This window comes from Pristis pectinata, chromosome 8 (assembly GCF_009764475.1).
Source record: "Pristis pectinata isolate sPriPec2 chromosome 8, sPriPec2.1.pri, whole genome shotgun sequence".
Classification (NCBI taxonomy): Eukaryota; Metazoa; Chordata; class Chondrichthyes; order Rhinopristiformes; family Pristidae; genus Pristis; species Pristis pectinata.
In genome coordinates this window covers 7,469,144-7,490,989 of record NC_067412.1, presented here as the reverse complement: position 1 = coordinate 7,490,989, position 21,846 = coordinate 7,469,144, and the positions used below count along the sequence as shown (strand labels likewise).

The 21,846-nt window shown below is 45.7% G+C and overlaps 1 protein-coding gene across 4 annotated transcripts in view; it reads left to right on the top strand.

Moving 5' to 3' along the window:
* The window catches only part of pkd1a (polycystic kidney disease 1a), a 239,949-nt gene that overhangs the window by 96,627 nt on the left and 121,476 nt on the right, over positions 1-21,846 (top strand). For 2 of the 4 annotated variants that reach the window (XM_052020991.1, XM_052020989.1), the window contains 6 exons: positions 3,623-3,741; positions 8,100-8,250; positions 10,944-11,200; positions 13,013-13,756; positions 16,441-16,572; positions 20,752-20,927. In XM_052020991.1, the coding sequence (XP_051876951.1) occupies positions 3,623-3,741; positions 8,100-8,250; positions 10,944-11,200; positions 13,013-13,756; positions 16,441-16,572; positions 20,752-20,927 (1,579 nt within the window). The remainder of the gene's footprint in view (positions 1-3,622; positions 3,742-8,099; positions 8,251-10,943; positions 11,201-13,012; positions 13,757-16,440; positions 16,573-20,751; positions 20,928-21,846) is intronic. The other 2 variants (XM_052020990.1, XM_052020992.1) reach the window with 1 other exon arrangement.

The window sequence follows — 21,846 nt, the reverse complement described above, 5'->3', positions numbered from 1 at the left end:
CATCAGTCTAGGGAGTCTGTATTACACCCAGCACAATGTCAGAGTTTTAGTCATAACCTTGCTGTACCCTTTCTCCCAATATCCTCAAGATTGGGCTGGAATGGGCTGCAAGTTAGCGGGCAGGTCCAGAGGAAACCCTTGGCCAGCTGCCAGCAGCGGGCACCTGATCTCTCACACTGCCCCGATCTCACCACTGAGTCCAGCGATGTCCCAGCAGTAGAGGGGCAGGTTACACCTTGTATCTGGCCCCTCAGCTTTAGATCTGCCTGCTTCTATTCATTCAATAGAACAAAGTCACTGACCTTCATTAAAAAGGTAATTTCATGGGATTTTTTTACCTTTTTTATATATAAATGTACAGCAAAATAATTAACTAATTTCAGTTTCATGTGATTTTAAATACATTTATCATTTATGACGCAATTCTTTTTTGCAACCATTTCCAAATGTGGTTGATCATGAAAGACATTTGGACATAGTGAAGTGCAGCACAGTCGTGCACAGTCCCTGCCTCACGGTGCTGGGGACCCGGGTGCAATCCTGACCTCGGGTACTCTCTGCGTGGAGTTTCCACATTCTCCCTGTGACTGCGTGGCACGGGCTTCTTCTGGATGCTCTGGTTTCCTCCCACACCCCAAAGACATGCAGATTGGTAGATGAATTGATCGCTGTAAAATTGCCCCGTAGTGTGTAGGTGAGCAGTGGAATCTGAAGGGAGTTGATGAGAATGTGGGGAGAATAGAAAAAATGGGAATAATGTAGGATTGGTGTAAATAGGTGGTTGATGGTCAATGTGGACCCAGTGGGCTGAAGCCTGTTTCCATGCTGTATCTGTCTACCACTCTCTGCCTTTGACGGAATAAGCTGTCAGAAGACCCTCATGGTCTTGGGGCAGTGTCTTAGTTCCCATCACCTTCAGTTGAGTCGCCTCTCATGGACCGTCTGCCTCAGGTAAGGCAGTGATGCCAGCAGTGCATTAGATGCGGTCCATTGGGAGTGGTGCATTGCGAACAAGCATGGGTAAGAATCGTCATGACCCCACTCATCATTTCAGTTTTAATTCATTAGTCTGGGCCACTCAAGTCTGCCACTATGTGAGTAGAAAGTCTGTGTGGAAGAAGGGTGCTTGTTAGCTAATTTGCACTTTGTTCATATAGAGTCTTAGAGTTATACAGCATAGAAACAGGCCCTTCGGCCCAACTGGTCCATTCTGACCAAGATGCCCCATCCAAGCTAGTCCCATTTGCCAGCATTTGGCCCATAACCTTCTAAACCTTTCCTGTCCATGTACCAGTCCAACTGTCTTTTAAAAGTTGTTAATGTACCTGCCTCAACCACTTCCTCTGGCAGCTCATTCCACACACATACCACCCTGTGTAAAAAAGTTGCCCTCAAGTTCCTATTAAATCATTCCCCTCTCACCTTAAACTTATGCCCCCTCATTCTTGATTTCACAAACCTGGGTGAAAGACTCAGTGCATTCACCCTATCATGATTTTATACACCTCTTTATACAGGTCTCAGTCTCCTACACTCCAAGGAATAAAGTCCCAGCCTGTCCAACCTGTCCCTGTAACTCAGTCCCTCAAGTCCTGGCAACATCCTTGTAAATCTTTTCTGCACTCTTTCCAGTAGAATAACATATTTTCTATGGCAGGGTTACCAAAACTGAACACGATACTCCAAGTGCGGCCTCACCAGCGTCTTGTATAACTGAGATAATTTTGAGGTCTAGGACATGCATAACCAATTAAATCTGTGTGACAGGCTGGAGCCATGGTTTAACCAGCTGCGGGTTTACCTTGCCACTTGGTACTGCAAATCGCCACCCTGTAGTGCATCTTGGCTCTGGCTCCTCTGAGGAAGGTTATGCCAGATGACCATAAATCCTATCTGCTTTGGTCCTTATAGCTATGACTAAGTGTGTAGACTCACCTCTAAGCGAACTTCCAACTCCACTCCCACTCACCTCCCCTACCTGGCACTACCCGCCCGTCAGCTTACACCCCTCCTCAGTCCACCAATCGCCTTGGAATCCTTTCCTGCCACTCCGCTTGCAATGAGTGGCGTCACACTGGAGTGTGGTGACTCATTGAAAGCTGCTCTCTGCAGATCTATTTATTACTTCTATCATAATCGTTCTACTCTTTTAAGTCTAAATTCTGTAACTCTATGATGGCTTTGCACCTTATTGTCTGCCTCTACTGCACCTTCTCTGTAACTGTAACACTTTATTCTGCATTCTGTTATTGTTTTCCCTTGTACTACCTCAATGCACTGTTGAAATGATCTGTATGGATGGCATGCATAACAAAGATTTTTCACTGTGCCTCGGTACACCTGACAATAATAAACCAACTTACCTTCTCCTCTTTACACTGGCCATCTCCCCTCTCCAATCTCCGTCCTGATGCAGGGTTCTGACCCCAAACATCGGCAATTTCTTTCCTCCCACAGATGCTGCTTGACCCGCTGAGTTCCTCCGGCAGAGTGTTTGTTGCTCTAAGCAATGGCTGCTTTCTTTGTTGCCGCACTTGATGTACTGGTTGTGTTCAGACCTTAAAGAGGAAATGTAATAATATGGTGCAACAATAATACAACATAACAACACCACAGTGAGCCACTGCAAACTAGAGCAGATTTAATGGTCAGGGAATCGGTGAGCCAGTTCCCAGAAAATTTCTTTTAGTGATTGAGCTCAAACCAAGCTTGCTTGCCATGCTGGCTTTAAAAAAATCAAAAATGGGAGGATTGGTTCTCATCATTTTTTTTTCTGCTGGATTTTCGATGTTGTAATCAGGGACCAGAAGAAAGCTTTTTGCTTGTTAAAATGTTGAAAAGTTCACAATAAGCAGGAGGTGCAAAATGTGCGACGTGATTGTCTTCACGACTAAAACCCAGAAAATGAGTTGATTGTCTTGTAAGAAGTGATTGAGCTAATTGGGCCCATTGGGGATTATAAGATTCTGAGGTGGTTTTATTGATGGAAGCTCAGGGCATGCATCTTCTCATGGGGAAATTTAGAACTGCTGGAACGTGGTCAGAATAAGGCGATGAGGAGGAATTTCTTCTTCCAGAGTGTATGTGTGTCTTTCAGGAGTTTCCCACCCCAGGGAACTGCAGAGACATTGAATGCATTCATGAAAAATAACTGCGGTGGCTGGAAGTCCAATGCACGTTCCTCAAGTAAGCCAGCACCAAGCCCGACTGCTCAAGGGGCTTTGCCATACATGCCCACAGAACTGCCTCCGCAGCCAATTATGGCTGAGACGTTTCTGGTTCACAGGGGAGGTCAAGGTTATGGGAACAGGCAAGAAAGTGAAGCTGAGGCCAGGATCAGATCGAGCACGATGGAGCTGGATGGCAGAGCAGCCTAGAAGGGCCAAGTTGCCAACTTCTGTTCCTATTGCTTCTGTTCAATAATTGAAAAGTTTGAGTTGTATCTCTGAGCAACTTTGTGGGCCGAAGGGCCTGTACTGTGCTGTAGTGTTCTATGTTCTATGTAACTCATTTTTAGATTGGAAACACCCATTTGTTTTATTTATGTTACTGTATATGGTTATTTTACGGGACAACTATACACTCTTCACTGACAAGCATTCTCTCTGTATATTTTGTAAAGCAGAGAGGATTCCCGGTGCTGATTATCTTCTGGTGGGATTGCCGGCATTTAGTACACACTTACCGGTCAGAAATATCACCGTCAACAACAACGCCCCGCCATCTGTGGGGCTGGGGGAGGTAAGTGATAGTCTACCTGCAGCACGGTCAGCCACAGAGTCACTGGCAGTGTCAGAGGGTCGTCTCGGGAAATGCATCTAGAAATCTTCAAGTTCATGCTTGGCAGTTCTTGCATGCAACGGTCCTTCTGCCAAGAAAGGCCTTATGCAAACACCACCAAGCATTACCAATCACCACACTGCAAGCATTAAGCAGGAAGTGAATATCACCGCTGGCCAAGATTCAGTAAACAGAGACCGACACCAAGGTGTCAGAGAGACCTCCATGTCCATCGCATGTGCTGTGCCCTCGGAATGTCCCAAAGCACACTGGAGTCAGTGAAGAATTTTTGAAATGAAGAATGTCATGTTAATTTACATTATTCCAGTGCATTAAGAGCATTACTCCAATGCAAGAAGTGTTACTCTAGTATGATAATAATGTTATTTCAGTGCATTAGGATCACTATGTCAGTGTTGTCCTGTGCAACATGATTGTTACCCTAGTGCATTAGGAGCATTACCTCAGTGCACTAGGAGCATTACCTCAGAGCATTAGGAGCATTACCTCAGTGCGTCAGGAGAATTACCTCAATACATTAGGAGCATTACCTTGGTGCATCAGGAGTATTTCCCTCAGGCATTAGGAGTTTTATTCCAGTGTATTTGGAACTAATCTCCAATGCAATAGGAATGTTACTATAATGAAACACTTGGATAGTCAAGGCCTGATTGGGAATAATCATGGTTTTGTGTCTGGAGGGTCATGTCCGATGAATATTTTGGAGTCTTTTGAAGAGGTAACTAAGTGGATAGATGAAGGTAGGGCAGTGGGTGCTGTCTATATGGACTCTAGTAAGGCCTTTGACAAGGTCCTGCATGGCAGGCTGATCCGGAAGGTCAAGTCACATGGGATTCAGGGGGAGCTAGCGAGATGGATTCAGAATTGGCTCGATGATAGGAAGCAGAGGGTGATGGTTGAAAGGTGATTCTCCGACTGGAGGTCTGTGACTAGTGGGGTGCCCCGGGGTCAGTGTTGGGACCTCTGTTATTCATTATGTATGTAAATGATTTGGATATGAGTGTACATGGCACGATTAGCATGTTTGCTAACGATACTAAAGTAGGGGTCTTCTTGATAGTGAAGCAGGTTACAATGAATTGCAAAGAGATCTTGATCAATTAGGGAGATGGGCTGAGGAATGGCAATTGGATTTCAACTTAGATGAGTGTGAGGTGATGCACTTTGGACATTCAGACTAGGGTAGGACTTCTACAGTGAAGGGCAGGGCACTAATGAGCGTTGTGGAACAGAGGGACCTGGGAGTACAAGTGCACAGTTCACTGAAAGCGGCCGTGCAAGTAGACAGGGTGGCGAAGAAAGCTTTTAGCAGGGCATTGAGTTTAAGAGTAGGGACATAATGTTGCAGTTATATAAGTCATTGGTGAAGTCGCACTTGGAGTTTTGTTCACCCTGTTATAGGAAAGACATTGTCAAGTTGGAGAGGGTGCAGAAGAGATTTACGAGGATGTTGCCTGGACTAGAGGGCCTGAGTTATAGGGAGAAGTTGGCCACGCTGGATCTTTATTCTTGGAGCGTAGGAGAATGAGGGGTCACCTCATAGAAGTTTATAAAATCATGAGAGGTATGGATAAGGTGGACGGTCATAGTTTGGGAAGTCCAACACTGGAGGGCACAAATACAAGAGAAGAGGGGAGCAATTTAAGAGAGACCTGAGCGGTAACTTCTTTACACACAGAGGGTGGTGAGTACCCAGAATGGGCTGCCAGAGGAAGTCGTCGAGGTGGGTACAGTTGTAACATTTAAGAGGCATTTGGCTAGGTACATGGAGGGGCGGGGCCTGGAGGGTTACGGGCCGAACACGGGCAACTGGGACTAGCAGGGAGGATGCTATGGTCAGCATGGACCAGTTGGACCGAAGGGCCTGTTTCCGTGCTGTATTACTCTATGACTGTGAAATACAATGTCCCTCCAATGCAAGAGCAGCACTATTCAATTTCAGCTGGAGTGATACTCTATTGCATTAGGGGTGTTTCTGCAAAATTGCAGCTGAGAGTTAGTTTATAACTTGTCCACGAAGTAACGAGCTGTCTGAATAGATTACCTTCCCACTGTGAAACAATCTGATCCTCACACAATTTAAACCAAGCAATCCATTCCAGTGGGAAACCACCTTTGTAACCAATGGAAAATTACTCCCCTAATTTTGGAATGGAGCTGAGGTGCTTTTCAGAAGAACTAGCTACTTTTCTGCAGTGCCATCCTTGTTAGGATATCCCAAACAACAGGAAGTTGAGCCTCATGGAAATGCAGTCACTGATGTAATGTCAGGTGTCAGAGAGTCACAGAGCAATACAGCACGGATACAGGCCCTTTGGCCCAACTGGTCCATGCCGGCCACGGTGTCCACCCAGCTAGTCCCAACTTCCTGTGTTTGGCCCATATCCCCCCCCAAGCCCTGACCCTCCATTGTACCTATCCAAGTTCTTCTTAAATGACACTGTTGTACCTGCCTCAACCACTTCCTCTGGCAGCTCGTTCCATGTACTCACCACCCTCTGCGTGAGAAAGTTGCCCGTCAGGTCCCTTTTAAATCTTTCCCCTCTCACCCTAAAACTACACCCCCTAGTTTTGGACTCCTCTACCCTGGGGAAAAGACTGTTACCGTCCACCTTATCTATGCCTCTCGTACCTTTAAACATTTCCATGAGGTCACCCCTCATTCTTCTACATTCCAAGGAATAAAGACCTAGCCTGGCCAACCTCTCCCTATAACTCAGGCCCTCTAGTCCTGGCAACAGATTCGTAAATTTTCTCTTCAGTCTTTCCAGTTTAACTGCATCTTTTCTGTAGTAGGGTGACCAAAACTGTACACACTGCAGGTGTGGCAGTAGCCAGTGTGTGTCTGTCAACATTTCATGAATACTGATGTAGCAAATGACCAGAGAATCCATTTTGATACTTCTGGATAAGAGATAAATGTTGATCCAGATACTCTGACTGTATTCATGGGACCTTTTCATGTCCATACTCTAAAGGTGATGTAAAACTCTTCCAGGCCCATTTTGAAAATGAGAGGAGTTTTCCCCAGTGTTCTGGCTGATATTAAAATCTCAGTCATAGAGTCCTACAGCATGGAAACGGGCCCTTCAGCCCAACACGTCCATGCTGACTGTGTTGCCCAGCGAGCTAGTCCCGTCTGCCTGCATTTGGTCCAGAGCCCTCTAAATCTCTCCTATCATGTCCGTATCTAGATGGCTTTTAAACGTTGCTAATGTGCCCGCTTCAACCACTATTCCTGGCAGCTCATTCCAAATACGCACCACCCTTTGCATGAAGAAGCTGCCCTGAGTCCCTTTTAAATCTCTCACCTCTGATCTTAAACCTATGCCCTCTTGTTTTTAGCACCTCTTCGCTGGGAAAAAGACTGTGTGCTTTCACCCTGTCTATGCCCCTCATGTTCTTATGCACCTCTATCAGGACACCCCTCAATCTTCTACGCTCCAGGGAATAAAGTCAACAAGCCTTAGCTTCTCAAAGTCACCACACTGTTTGTGGGAGCTTGCTGTGCATGTTTCCTATATTACATCAATAACCAACCTCATTTTGTATAATGGACTTTTGGACAACTTAAGGCTGTGAAAGATCCACGTCTTTCTTTGTTATATGTTAACGTTTGTCTGCAAATTCAGATATTTTGTCATCAAGGTACTAATTGGTAATTAGTTTATTACTGTCAAATGTACTGAGGTACAGTGAAGAACTTCGTTTTGCATGACATCCGCACAGATCTTTTCATCACATTGAGGCAGTACAAGGGAAGGGCAATAACAGAATGCAGAATATTGTGTTACAGTTACAGAGAAAGCGCAGTGAAAGCAGACAATAAGGTGCAAGGCCATAACAAAGTAGATTGTGAGGTCAAGAGTCTATCTTATCGTACTAGGGGACCGTTCAATAGTCTTATAACAGCGGGACAGAAGCTGTCCTTTGAGCCCGGTGGTACGTGCTTTCAGGCTTTTGTATCTTCTGCCTGATGGGAGGGGGGAGAAGAGAATATGTCCGGGTGGGAGGGGTCTAATCAATGTTGGCTACTTTACTGAGGCAGTGAGAAGTGTAGACAGAGTCCATGGAGGGGAGGCTGGTTTCCATGATGTGCTGAGCCGTGTCCACAACTCTCCGCAGTTCCTTGCAGTTTCGGGCAGAGCAGTTGCCGTACCAAGCCGTGATGCATTCGGATAGGATGCTTTCTGTGGTGTGTCTATAAAAACCAGAAGCAGGGAAAAGGAGATGAATGCATTTTCTTCCTTTGTGTCAAACCACTTGCTAATCCTTATGTCTCCATGTTTGTCTTGTAGCTCATGGTCTTCCCAGGCCTTTGGTTCAGTCATAAAGGTAACATTTCAGTGGTTGAAATGGCCACACAAGATCTGAACCACACTGTGCACGTGAGGTTTCGGATCTACCGACCAAGATGTGCTGGAACAGACCTGTACCTCGTGACACCAGGTAATGGCTTAATAATGGGAGTCACTGCATGAGAAATCAGAACTCCCTGTAGAATGGTAGATAATTTCCAACACAGCAAAAGGCCATTCGGCCCATGTCCATGCTGGTCGAGAAAGAGCTACCCAACCTCATGGCCCCTTCCAGCACTCGATCCCGAGCCCTGTAGGTCATACTTCTTCAAGGTTTTCTGTCACAGACCCTACTACTCCCTGGATGAAAAATCTTTCCCCATCCCCCTTCAATTCTTCTACCACTTACTTTCAACCCCTGTCCCCCGGTTTTGACCCTTCTGCTAAGCGAAAAAGGACCTTCCTATTTACTCTAGAGAAACAAAGGACTGCAGATGCTGGAATCTAGATGAAAAACACTATGATGCTGGAGGAACTCAATATTGAACTCTCCCCTGCTCCCCTGCACCTGCCTGTCACTATCTCTTACCTGCATCTACCTATCACCACCTTGTGCCCACCCCGCCTCCCCTCTTTTGTCCACCTATCACTGCTTTGCTTTTCTCCTATATATTGGGCTTCCCCTTTTCCTATCTTCAGTACTGAAGAAGGGTCCTGACCCAAAACATTGACTGCCTGCTTTTTTCCACAGATGCTGCCTGGCCTGCTGAGTTCCTCCAGCATCATTGTGTTTTGGTATTGGTATTGATGTTGGTTTATTATTGTCACTTGTACCGAGGTACAGTGAAAAGCTTGTCTTGCAAACTGATCGTACAGGTCAATTCATTACACAGTGCAATTACATTGAGTTAGTACAAAGTGCATTGATGTAGTACAGGTAAAAACAGTAACAGTACAGAGTAAAGTGTCACAGCTACAGAGAAAGTGCAGTGCAATAAGGTGCAAGGTCACAACAAGGTAGATTGTGAGGTCATAGTCCACCTCATTATGTAAGGGAACCGTTCAATAGTCTTATCACAGTGGGGTAGAAGCTGTCCTTAAGTCTGGTGGTACGTGCCCTCAGGCTCCTGTATCTTCTACCCGATGGAAGGGGAGAGAAGAGAGAATGTCCCGGATGGGTGGGGTCTTTGATTATGCTGGCTGCTTCACCAAGACAATGAGAGGTAAAAACAGAGTCCAAGGAGGGGAGGCTGTGTCTGTAATGCACTGGGCTGGGTCCACAACTCTGCAGCTTTTTGTGGTCCTGGGCAGAGCAGTTGCCGTACCAAGCCGTGATACATCCAGATAGGATGCTTTCTATGGTGCATCGGTAAAAGTTGGTGAGAGTCAAAGGGGACAAACCAAATCTCTTTAGCCTCCTGAGGAAGTGGAGGCGCTGGTGAGCTTTCTTGGCCATGACATCTACGTGATTTGACCAGGACAGGCTGCTGGTGATGTTCACACCCAGGAACTTGAAGATCTCAACCCTCTCGACCTCAGCACCGTTGATGTAGATGAGTGCATGTACACCGCCCCCTTTCCTGAAGTCAATGACCAGCTCTTTAGTTTTGTTGACATTGAGGGAAAAGTTGTTGTCATGACACCATTCCACTAAGCTCTCTATCTCCTTCCTGTACTCCAACTCATCGCTGTTTGAGATATGTCCTACAACAATGGTATCACCTGCAAACTTGTGGACGGAGTTAGAGCAGAATCTGGCCACACAGTCATGAGTGTATAGGGAGTAGAGGGCTGAGGACACAGCCTTGTCCTATTTATTCCTTTTCATTCCTATTTACTCTGTTTGGCTTCTCATAATTTTATGTACCTCAATTAAATCTCTCCTCAGCCTCCTTTGCTTCAAAAAAAATCAACCTCATTCAATTTAATATTCACAATTTTCAATTCCCGGCAACATCCTCATAAATCTCCACACGAGTGCAATCACATCCTTTCTATAGTGTGGTGACCAGAAATGCACACAGTCTCCATTTGTGGTCCATCTAATATGTGTGCTTTTCCAGCATAACCTCCCTGCTCTTATATTCGATCTCTTAAGGAAAGCATGCTCTGTGGTCGAACAAGCGAAGGTCCCTTTTCATTCCTCCATAACTCTGAATATCCTCCCATTTATTGTGTATTTTGTCTTGTTATACCACCCCAAATGCCTTACTTTGCACTACTCTGCATGAACTTCCATCCGCCACTTTTCTGTCCACTGACCAGACCACCTATTTCTTCTTAAAACGTCACGCCTGTACTAGTCTAGAGTGTGAAGTGGAGAAATTCATTATTGGTTACGAGCACTAAGCACAGGACATATGTTGGATTATCACCACCTGTAGTACCTATCTCCTGGCAATGGGTCTTCTAAAACCATTGGAGTGAGCATGGTAAGTGGCCAAAACCGATGGATGACATCTCATGTGTGTTTAGCCCATGAGGTCACAAGACAATACATAAAAACACAATATATATAAACTACACACAAGGAAATATCTGAAGTAGGCCATTCGGCCCAACTAGTCTCTGCTAGTGTTTATTCTGCAATCATTGCTCACCTCAACTCTTTAGCAAACTTTCCATTCCCTTTTCTCTCATGTACTCATCTAAAATCATGTGGCTGCATCAGTGCTATTTCCCTAACCTTCTTCCTTTTAATGGGTTAAAAATATTGAGGAATTTTAAACTGAATTGTCTGGAAATTCATGTTTGCTTTCCTATATGAAGCATATTAAGTAATTCCAGGGCGGGAGGGATTTTCCAAAGTTACTGCTGAAACAATCTGTCCATTTATTCTTGCAGACAGTGAAGAAGTATGCACCTCCTTTGCTTTGTGCTTAGCTCGAGCTCGCGGCAACGTGACCCACGGCTGCGTCAGTGGGACCAAGTGGTGCAGTACGGCCGAAGCTTGCTTGCCGCCCAAAAGGCCCTGCAGTTCCGACATCTTAATGCAATGTCCAAATTTAAAGCCACCACACTTCAGCAGAAGCCATCCCAGTTACGATATTGTGTCCGAGACTACCTGGACCGTGCCAGCTGGTAGTAGCACTCATTACGTGGTAAGATGACCTGTCGCTTTCACCATCAATGTCCTCTCTGGTCCTGTTGGCAGAGTCAGGTGTTAACCAAATAAGATAAGATAAGATTTCTTTTTAAGAAGAACCTGCATCCCTTAAGATAATGAAGCAGTTGTGGCTGTAAATAGACAAGCAACCTAAAAGAAAGTGCACAAGGGTTATAGGATGCAGAAGAGGTTCACCAGGATGCTGCCTGGACTAGAGAGTATGAGCTATAAGGAGAGGGTAGATATCTGCTCCCTATGGCATGCTTGCCTTTGTTAGTCGAGACATTGAGTTCAAGAGTCAGGAGGCTATGTTGCAGCTTTATAAAACTCTGGTTAGGCCGCATCTGGAGTATTGCTTTCAATTCTGTTCGCCCCATTATAGGAAGGATGTGGAGGCTCTGGAGAGGGTGTAGAAGAGGTTTACCAAGATGCTGTCCGAATTAGAGGACATATGCTATAAGGAGAGGTTGGACAAACTAGGGTTGTTTTCTCTGGAGCGGCGGGAGCTGAGGGAAGACCTGATAGAAGTTTATAAAATTATGAGAAGCATAAATAAACAGCAGGTATCTTTTTCCCAGGGTCGAAATGTCTAATATTGGGGAGCATGCATTTAAGGTGAGAGGGGGAAAATTCAAAGGAGATGTGCAGGGCAGGTTTTTTACACAGAGAGTGGTGGGTGTCTGGAATGTGCTGCCAGGGATGGTGGTGGAGGCAGATATGATCATTTAAGAGGCTCTTAGATAGGCACATGAATATGCAGGGAATGGAGGGATGTGGACATTGCGCAGGCAGAAGGGATTAGGTGTCATTAGGTTAATTAGTACGACACAACATTGTGGGCCGAAGGGCCTGGGTAGTGTAGCGGTTAGCATAATGCCATTACAGGACCAGCGACCCGGGTTCAATTCCGGCCGCTGTCTGGAAGGAGTTTGTACGTTCTCCCCGTGTCTGCGTTGGTTTGCTCCGGGTGCTCCGGTTTCCTCCCACATTCCAAAGTCGTACGGGTTATGAAGTTGTGGGCATGCTATGTTGGCGCCAGAAGTGTGGCGATACTTGCCGGCTGCCCCCACAAAAGATGTATTTCACTGTGTTTTGATGTACATGTGACTAATAAAGAGATCTTGCCTTATGTTCTATGTAAACCTGAACCACTCCGGTGGCTGCCAGTCTCCGTGCCCTCCACTAACTGGGAAGTGGAGGCAGAGCTCCCAATTACCCCTCAAAGATGCTTGGCACCAATGGGTGGGCAAGAATTGTTGTCTTGGGGGCAGTGTTGGTGTAGAGGATAGCCCTTGTATCCACAACCCCGCCATTCCTTCATGTGAGGTCTATTCGAATATCAATCACCCAACTTCTGCTCAACTCCCTTCTGCACTGAAGACAATGCTGAATTAAACTAAATCTCTTCTACCTGATCCCTATCCTTCCATTCCCTGCATATTCATGTGTCTATCTAACAACGTCTTAAATGCCACTGTTGTATCTGCTCCCTATGGCATGCTTGCCTTTATTAGTCGAGGCATTGAGTTCAAGAGTCAGGAGGCTATGTTGCAGCTTTATAAAACTCTGGTTAGGCTGCATCTGGAGTATTGCATTCAATTCTGGTCGCCCCATTACAGGAAGGATGTGGAGGCTCTGGAGAGGGTGCAGAAGAGGTTTACCAGGATGCTGCCTGGATTAGAGCGTACATGCTATAAAGAGAGGTTGAACAAACTAGGGTTGTTTTCTCTGGAGCTGGTCCTGGAGATCAACCCCATCATTCTCCTTCCACTAGAAAAGTAAATCCCTACTTTTCTTCCTATTTAAGGTCCTGCTGGGAAAGGAAGGCATTGAGGTTCAGGCCAATGACATCATAGCCATTCAGCACAACAGCGAACCAGGGACCTTCTTACAGTGCCAGCGGAACGAATCATCACCCTGGCAACAGAGTTACTTCAGCATCGTCTACTCCAGCGGGAGTGCTGACTTCCGCAGCAACCTGACCAATATCAACTGGACAGATGGAGTCGTGTGCAACCTGCGTCTGCTCTACAGCCACAGGCACGAGACTGTTGCTAGCAGCCCATTGCTTCACAAAGGGCAGCCCTCACCGGGTAACTACACCTACCAGGCTACCATCGAAAACGGGTCGTCTCACAGCAACCTGTCCTGCACAGTGGAGGTAATTGCCCCAGTTACCGACTTCAGTGTTATCTACCCGCCAAAGCAAAACGGCGTCCATTACGTGCCAAAGCATCGCCCCGTGATCGTCATTAAGGTGAAGTCTTCAGACAGGCCATCAGCGAGCTGGTCCGGGAGCAATCAGACCTTCAGCTGCGAGACCACCTGCCCTGCAGATCTTTCCCCTGTCTGCGGAAAGGAGAGTAATGGTACCTGCTACTCACAAATCCCTCTCGTTGTCAAGGACTGCAATCTAACTAGCATCGTCATCACCGTGAGGAACAAAGTTAGCTCCGTCAATAAGACTGTGGCAGTGAGGGCTGAGGACTTGATTGAAGGACTGACCATTGTGCCTGACCCAAAGGTCAGAGTGTTGTCCAACACACTTGTGGTAAGATGCATCTAATTGCCTTTGGTTAGTCCGCATTTAAGTCAATATTGAGCCACAGTGAGTCATAGAGACAAACAGCATGGAAACAGGCCCTTTGACCCACTGAACCCACTCATTTTTACACTAATCCTATACCAACCCATTTTATCCACCCCACATACAACATATGAACAGAATTCAGCCATTCGGCCCATCGAGTCTGCTCTGTCATTCAATCATCGCTGATATTTTTCAACCCCTTTCTCTCTTACCTTCTCCCCGTAACCCTTAACCCCCTTATGAATGAAGAACCTATCCACCTCTTCCTTAAATACACACAATGACTTGGCCTCTGTGGCAACAAATTCCACAGATTCACCACCTTCTGGCTGAAGAAATTCCTTCTTATCTCAGTTGCTGCCAATTCCTCCCATGTCCAGTGTGTTGATTCAGTTTAGTGCTTAATGGTGGCGGATGGGATATATCAGGGAGCGTTGTCAGTGGTAGTTCCGTGTTCTGTGGACTAGGCAAACTTCTAATACAGGAGCAGGTCAACAAAATATAACAGCTAAAGATTGAAGGATTTACACAATACCAGTGGTCATTCATGCTATCCCTGTAACACTTTGCACTCAAAAAGTTGAAGTCGAGTTCATTGTCATATGCACATGTGTGCACAGGTGCAATGAAAAACTTACTTGCAGCAGCATCACAGGCCCATAACAGCAGATGAGCAGCATTCACAAGAAAAACATAAATTAAACATAAATTACGCACAATTTTTACAAGGAATAACATATTTAGAACAAAATAAACAACATCCATTTTAGTGCAAAGTGATCAAAGTGGTCATAGTGTCACTAAACTGCAGCGATTAGGGTTGTGTGGGTTTTTTCAAGAACCGAATTGTTGAAGGGAAGTAGTTGTTCTTGAACGTGGTGGTGTGGGACTTCAGGCTTCTGTACCTCCTGCCCGATGGTAGCTGCGAGAAGATGGCATGGCCCAGATGGTGGGGATCTTTGATGATATATGTTGCCTTCTTGAGGCAGCACCTCCTGTAGATACTACCGATGGTGGGGAGAGATGTGCCTGTGATGTATTGATGTCTCTTCAGTGGGGTCTGGTAGTTACGTGACTGCTCCAGTCTCCAAGGGTACAACTGTTGACCCTTAAGTAAGTCTTCAACCTGAAACATTAACTATTCCCACAGATCTGGCTTGACCTGCTGAGTGTTTCCAGCATTTTCTGATTATACTTTAGATCTCTAGCATACGAATTTCATCTTATATTGTGACTTTGGTCCTCTCAGTGTATAGTTCATTGCTCTAGATACATGGAGGAGGCTTTGCCAGGGTCCACTGTGTTGGGACTTGCACACATTCTATTTTGAGAGTCAGATTTCCTGACTTCAGCATTTGAGGTGGCATTCCAAGTCACTGTAGGAACAGCAGAATGAGTCTGTCCATAGCTTAGCTCCTGATGGTATTCGAGTGTGGGAAAATTCATCTTGGTTGAATTAATTGGTTCTTTAGATGGTAACATAATGAAAGCATTGAGCTCCAAGCAGTCTGAGCTCAACCCAGCTATCTAATCCTTTGTGCTTTTATTGTGGAAGCATTTTTGACATTGGCATTATAAAGCAGGTGTTATCAATTCAGCCCTATGTTACTCATCATTTCTCTTGGGAGACTGGATCAATATTCACAGTTTTACATTGTTTCCAAAATCAAAACACCCTCTTTGATTAATCCCTCACCTCTCTATAACTATTCCACGTAAAACACTGGTTGCTGAACTAGCAACTGGGGTCATTTAAAGTGGGAAGGCTTATGGGGAGCAGTATTAAAGAATTGTATGGAAGGAGGCCTTTGGGCCCATTGTGACTATGCTATCCAATTATTGCCACTCCCCCCCACTTTTTCCACACGTTCAACCACGTTTACCCTTATTAAACCTTTACCCAGTTCTCTTGTGAAGGTTAACAGTGAATCCATTCCACTGTGTAGATCATGATGACTTGCCGCATGAAACGAAATCTTCTCGTCTTCCTTCTGGTTCCTCTGTCAACTACCTTAAATCTCAGAGCAACAAGCAATCTGCTGGAGGAAATCAGCAGGTCGAGCAGCATCTGTCGGGGGAGAGGAATTGTCACCATTTCAGATCGAGGTCCTGCGTCGGGACTGAGAGCAGAGAAGGGAAATAGCTGGTATAAAGAGGAGAGGGGGAGAGGTGAGATGGGGGCCGGTAGGTGATTGGTGGGCCGGGGAGCAGTGCGGGACGATGGATGAGGGAGAGGGACCGGTGATGGTGGAAGACAGAGGAAGGTGGATGATAGGTGGAGGCAGATAAGGAGCCAAAAAAGCACATGGGGCCAAGTGGGGTGGGGAGGCAGCTGCTGGAGGCTGATAAGAGAGAACACAAAGGCTTTAATTACCAGCCCCCTCCCAGCGAGATACATTTCTCCTCATTTCCACCGTCCAGAATTTTGAACATATCAACTAAATCCCCCCTCTGCCCATCTCACGACTTGCAGAGTTTTGTGGAATTCATTGCCCATTGACACACAGAGGTAGAATGCAATGCACTGAGTCAGAAGTGTGCTTGGACCTAAATTTCTTTCTTGTTTTTCATCAGTAAGCTTTCTAACAGGTTGGCATGGTGACCGTTTTATCCTGTAATCGTTTTAATCCTGTTTCTGTCTGCAGACCTACACAGCAAGAGTGAATGCAGGAACAAACGTCATGTTTAAGTGGACTGTTGATGACAAGGCTTCCTTCATACATTACAACCAAGTGTACAAAGTCATCTATCGAACAGAGGCTGTTTACAAACTCTCGGTGAGAATATCTAGCAGATGAATTGGTTGTTCCGTTTGGCAGTCAAACATCATTGATCTCACTCTGTCATCAGTTTTGAATCTTGCGGTCAAAGCACGAAGCAGGCCCTTCGGCCTATTTATACAGCTCAGAAGCAGGCCCTTCGGCCTATTTGGTGACTATCAAGTACCCTTTCACAGTAATTTTATTCTCCCCACATTCCCATCATCTACCCTCTTCCAGATTCTACCACTTACCTACACAACAGGGACAAAATACAGCGGCCAATTGACTCAACTGCATGTCCTTGGGATGTGGGAGGAAACCAGAGCACCTGGGGACACCCAAATGGTCACAGGGAGAACGTGCAAACTCCACGCAGACAGCTCCAGAGGTCAGAATCGAACGTGGTTTGCTGGAGCTGAGAGGCAGTGGCTTCACTAGCTTTGCCACTGTGCAGTTGGTGGGACAACCCATGGCTGTAAAGGTGGGGACAGGTTTGACGGCTTCCCACATGTTGGGATCATCTGGAATCAATGTGATGTCTAGCACACTCCGTGGGCCAAGGAAGATTCAAGTCGGGATTGGTCTTGGTTTGTTATTGTCACATGTAACAAGACACAGTGAAAAGCTTTTGTTTGCATGCCATCTAGACAGATCATTCCAGACATAAGTACATTGAGTTAGTATAAAGGAAAACAGAATGCAGAATATAGTGTTGTAGTTACAGAGAAAGTGCAGTGCAGTTAGACAAATAAAGTCCAAGGGCCATGACAAAATAGATGGATTGGGAGATCAAGAGTTCATCTTTTGGTGTATGAGAGGATCGTTCAAGAGTCTAATAGCTGTCCTTGAGCCTGGTGGTATGTGTTCTCAGGCTTTTGTATCTTCTGCCCGACGGGAGAGGGGAGAAGAGAGAATGACCGGGGTGGGAGGGGTCCTTGATTATGCTGGCTGCTTTCCTGAGGCAGCGGGAAGTGTAGACTGAGTCAGTGAGGGGGGAGGCTGGTTTGTGTGATGGACTGGGCTGTGTTCACAACTCTCCCCGATTTCTTGCAGTCTTGAGAAGGGCATTTGCCGTACTAAGCTGTGTGCATCCAGATAGGTTGCTTTCTATGGCATTATCTACGTAACTCCTCGGACTTTCCAAAGCTCTTTACAGTAAATGAGGTGCTATTGAAGTGTAATCACTCCCGTAATATGGAAAAAAACACAGCAAATTTGTACAGAGCAAGCTCCCACAAACAGTAATGCGTTGATGCCCAGATAATCAGTTTTAGAAATACTGAATGAGTGAAGAATATTGGCCAGGGCATTGGGAAGAACTCACTTCAAAATAGTGGCTGAGGATCTTTTATACCCCACTGAGGAGGAAGCTGGGGTCTTAACTTATTGTGCCATCTGAATGACAGATTTTTCACCAGTACTGCACTGAATGATCTGCTCAAATCCTTGTGCTTGAGTCTCTGGAGTGGGACATAAATTTGGAGTCTTCTGACTCTTAGGCTGATGTTGACAAGTTCAAACTCCCCATGGCCTCTGAGTCAGGCAAGTTGGCCGACACTTAAACAAGTTGGAAGGAAGATTACATTGTAGCCTTAAATGCAAAGGGATTGGCGTTTGTTGGTCTTAATGCAATTTTGTGTGTCTTTGATAAGACCATATTTGTGCACTGTGTAGGTTTTTGTTTTCTGTATCTATAGACGGAAATATTTGCCTTTGAGAGGATGCAAGAAAGGTTACCTTGAGTGATTCCTGGGATGTGAGAATGATCCATGAGGAGAGATTGAATAGGTTAGATCTTTCTTCTCTAGAATTTAGAAGAAGGTGAGATGACCTCATTGAATAGGGTAAAATTCTTAAAGGACTTAACATGATAAATGCTCAGGGGCTATTTTCTCAGGCTTCTAGAACCAGAAGCCACAGGATTTAGGACTGAGATGGGGAGAGATTTCTTCATTCAGTGGGTTGTGAACCTTTGGGATGTGGAGACTCAGTCACATATGTTCAAGGCTGATAGATCAGTGGATATGTGGCTTGGACAGAGAATGGCGATGACATGTAGTGTTGGAGCACTCTCCAAGGTCCACATGGGAGTGTTTGGAACAGTTCTACTCACATTTCTTAATTTAAGGTAGTTGAAGGTAGGATCGAAGCACACACCCATGGTGAAGCTCTTGTGTTTTAAGGAAAATGGTACAAAAGATAGTTGCAATGTGGAAGTTTGAACAAGATATTTTTGTTTGATATCTTCACAGCTTCAGGTGGGTGATGTCCAGAAGGGTAAGATCAGTGGGGACTATTAAGCTTCTTCAAGTAAAACCTCATGATTGGGAGCAAGTCATTGGAATTCTCTGCCCTAGAGAGCTGTGGATAAAGAAATAATAGGAGACCAGGTAAAAGTGTAAGCGAGATATAAATTTTTGGAGAGTGCGAGTTTTAGCCAGATTTCCACAAAGGTTCAGATAAAAACAGGAAGTGCTGGAAATACTCAGCAGGTCAAGCAGCATCTGTGGGAAGGGAAACAGAGAATGTTTCAGGTTGAAGACCCTTCGTCAGAGCTTGGAAGGAGACAGATGAAGCTCGTTAAGCTGCAGGGAAGGTAGGACATGGGGATGGGGGTAAAACCGGGCTGATAAACTGTAAACAAGGTTACCTGGTCAATTAGTAAATGGGAGCAGTTAGGGAGTGAGAACAGAGACAAAAGAATGTAGGAGTTGTGAGATGCAGGGCAGGAAGACGTGCCCGGCAGGTCAGACTGGACATATCCTTCAATTTCCACAAAGACCTGATGGGCTGAAATGGCCTCCCTCTATCTCACAAAAAAAACAAAGTAGATGTCACACATTGATTGCAATGTTGTTCGAAATATTGATTTAACAGAAGGGTTCGCATTTATGAAGTGCCTTTCATAACATTAGGGCGTCATAAAGCCAAGGGACTCCTTTTGAACTATAGTCACAGTTGAAAGGATGGGAAAGGGTAGGGTAAACTTCCCTAAACAGTGTGATGGCTGCATCATCTTTATGGGTAATGTTGTTTGGTATTGGTATTGGTTTATTATTGTCATTTGTACCGAGGTACAGTGAAAAACTTGTCTTGCATACCGATCATACAGGTCAATTCATTACACAGTGCAGTTACATTGAGTTAGTTCAGAGTGCATTGATGTAGTACAGGTAAAAACAAAAATAGTACAGGGTAAAGTGTCACAGCTACAGAGAAAGTGCAGTGCAATAAGGTGCAAGCTCACAACAAGGTAGATTGTGAGGTCAGAGTCCATCTCAATGTATAAGACCATTCAATAGTCTTATAGCAGTGGGGTAGAAGCTGTCCTTAAGTCTGGTGGTATGTGCCCTCAGGCTCCTGTATCTTCTACCCGATGGAAGAGGAGAGAAGAGAGAATGTCCCGGGTGGGTGGGGTCTTTGATTATGCTGGCTGCTTCACCAAGACAGCGAGAGTCCAAGGAGGGGAGGCTGGTGTCTGTGATGCGCTGGGCTGTGTCCACAACTCTCTGCAGTTTCTTGCGGTCCTGGGCAGAGCAGTTGCCATACCAAGCTGTGATACATCCAGATAGGATGCTTTCTATGGTGCATCGGTAAAAGTTGGTGAGAGTCAAACCGAATTTCTTCAGCCTCCTGAGGAAGTAGAGGCGCTGGTGAGCTTTCTTGGCTGTGGATTCTACGTGATTTGACCAGGACAGGCTGTTGGTGATGTTCACTCCCAGGAACTTGAAGCTGTCAACCCTCTTAACCTCAGCACCGTTGATGTAGATGGGTGCATGTACACCACCCCCTTTCCTGAAGTCAATGACCAGCTCTTTTGTTTTGTTGACGTTGAGGGAAAGGTTGTTGTCATGACACCATTCCACTAAGCTCTCTATCTCCTTCCTGTACTCCGACTCATCGCTGTTTGAGATACGGCCTGCAACGGTGGTATCATCTGCAAACTTGTAGATGGAGTTAGAGCAGAATCTTCCCCCACAGTCATGAGTGTATAGGGAGTAGAGTAAGGGGCTGAGGACGCAGCCTTGTGGGGCACCAGTGTTGAGAATAATCGTGCCGGAGGTATTGCTGCCTGTCCTTACTGATTGCGGTCTGTTAGTTAGAAAGTCAAAGTTTGTGAGTTAAATTTTGAAAAATCTGTGCAAGATCCCCCCTTCCCTCCAGCCCACTAAATCTTGTGTTTCAATGTTGCAGCTGACTGCATCCAATCACGTGAGCAGCCAAAGTATTATTTGCAACGTTACTGTAGACAGGAGGAATCCGTTGGCAGAGTTAAATGTTTCTGGTGTCCCAGTCGTCCTTGTCCAAGGTGTCCCATACATGTTTATCGCTGGAGTGAAGGTGGATGCAGCCATCAATGCTACATTCAGGTAACTGATAGAAACTGCCTTTCTCTCTCTATGTAGCTGTCCATTCCCAACTCACTATGCTTCCTTTGAAGAAATTCTTTGCATATTTGCTCAGTGTGGCTACTTTCAGTGGACCTGGTTGCCTTCAGTGTGCATACACAGCTCTGGAAGCAAGCAATACACTTCCTACTGCGCTGGTGAACAAACCCACTGTAAGGCCAATGGGCTGAATGGGTTGTTGGGTTTCTGGCTATGGTTCTATCCCGTAAGACCATAAGATATAGGAGCAGAGTTAGGCCATTCGGCCCATTGAGTCTGCTCTGCCATTCAATCATGGTTGATTTTGTTTTCATCCCCATTCTCCCTGTAACCCTTAACCCCCTTGCCAATCAAGAACCTATCAATCTCTGCCTTAAATACACCCATTGACTTGGCCTCCACAGCCCTCTGTGGCAACGAATTCCACAGATTCACCACACTCTGGCTGAAGAAATTCCTCCTCATCTCAGTTTTAAAGGGACGTCTCTTTATTCTGAGGCTGCGCCCTCGGATCCCAGACTCCCCTACTGACGGAAACATCCTCTCCACGTCCATTCTATCCAGGCCTTTCGGTATCCGGTAGGTTTCAATGAGATCCCTCCTCAAACTTCTGAACTCCATCAAGTACAGGACCAGACCCAACAAATGCTCCTCATACGTTAACCCTTTCATTCCTGGGATTATTCATGTGAACCTCCTCTGGACCCTCTCCAGGGTTAGCACATCTTTCCTTAGATACGGGGCCCAAAATTGATCACTGTATTCCAAATCCCAGGGCAGGTCCCAACCTCTCATCTGGTGCACTGCGGAAGGACTGCTGAGATAGTTTCCTATTGTTTTTCTCTTGGGGGTTGCTTCTGAATTCCTCCACCTGGGGTGATCTGCTACTGAAGCCAAAGGG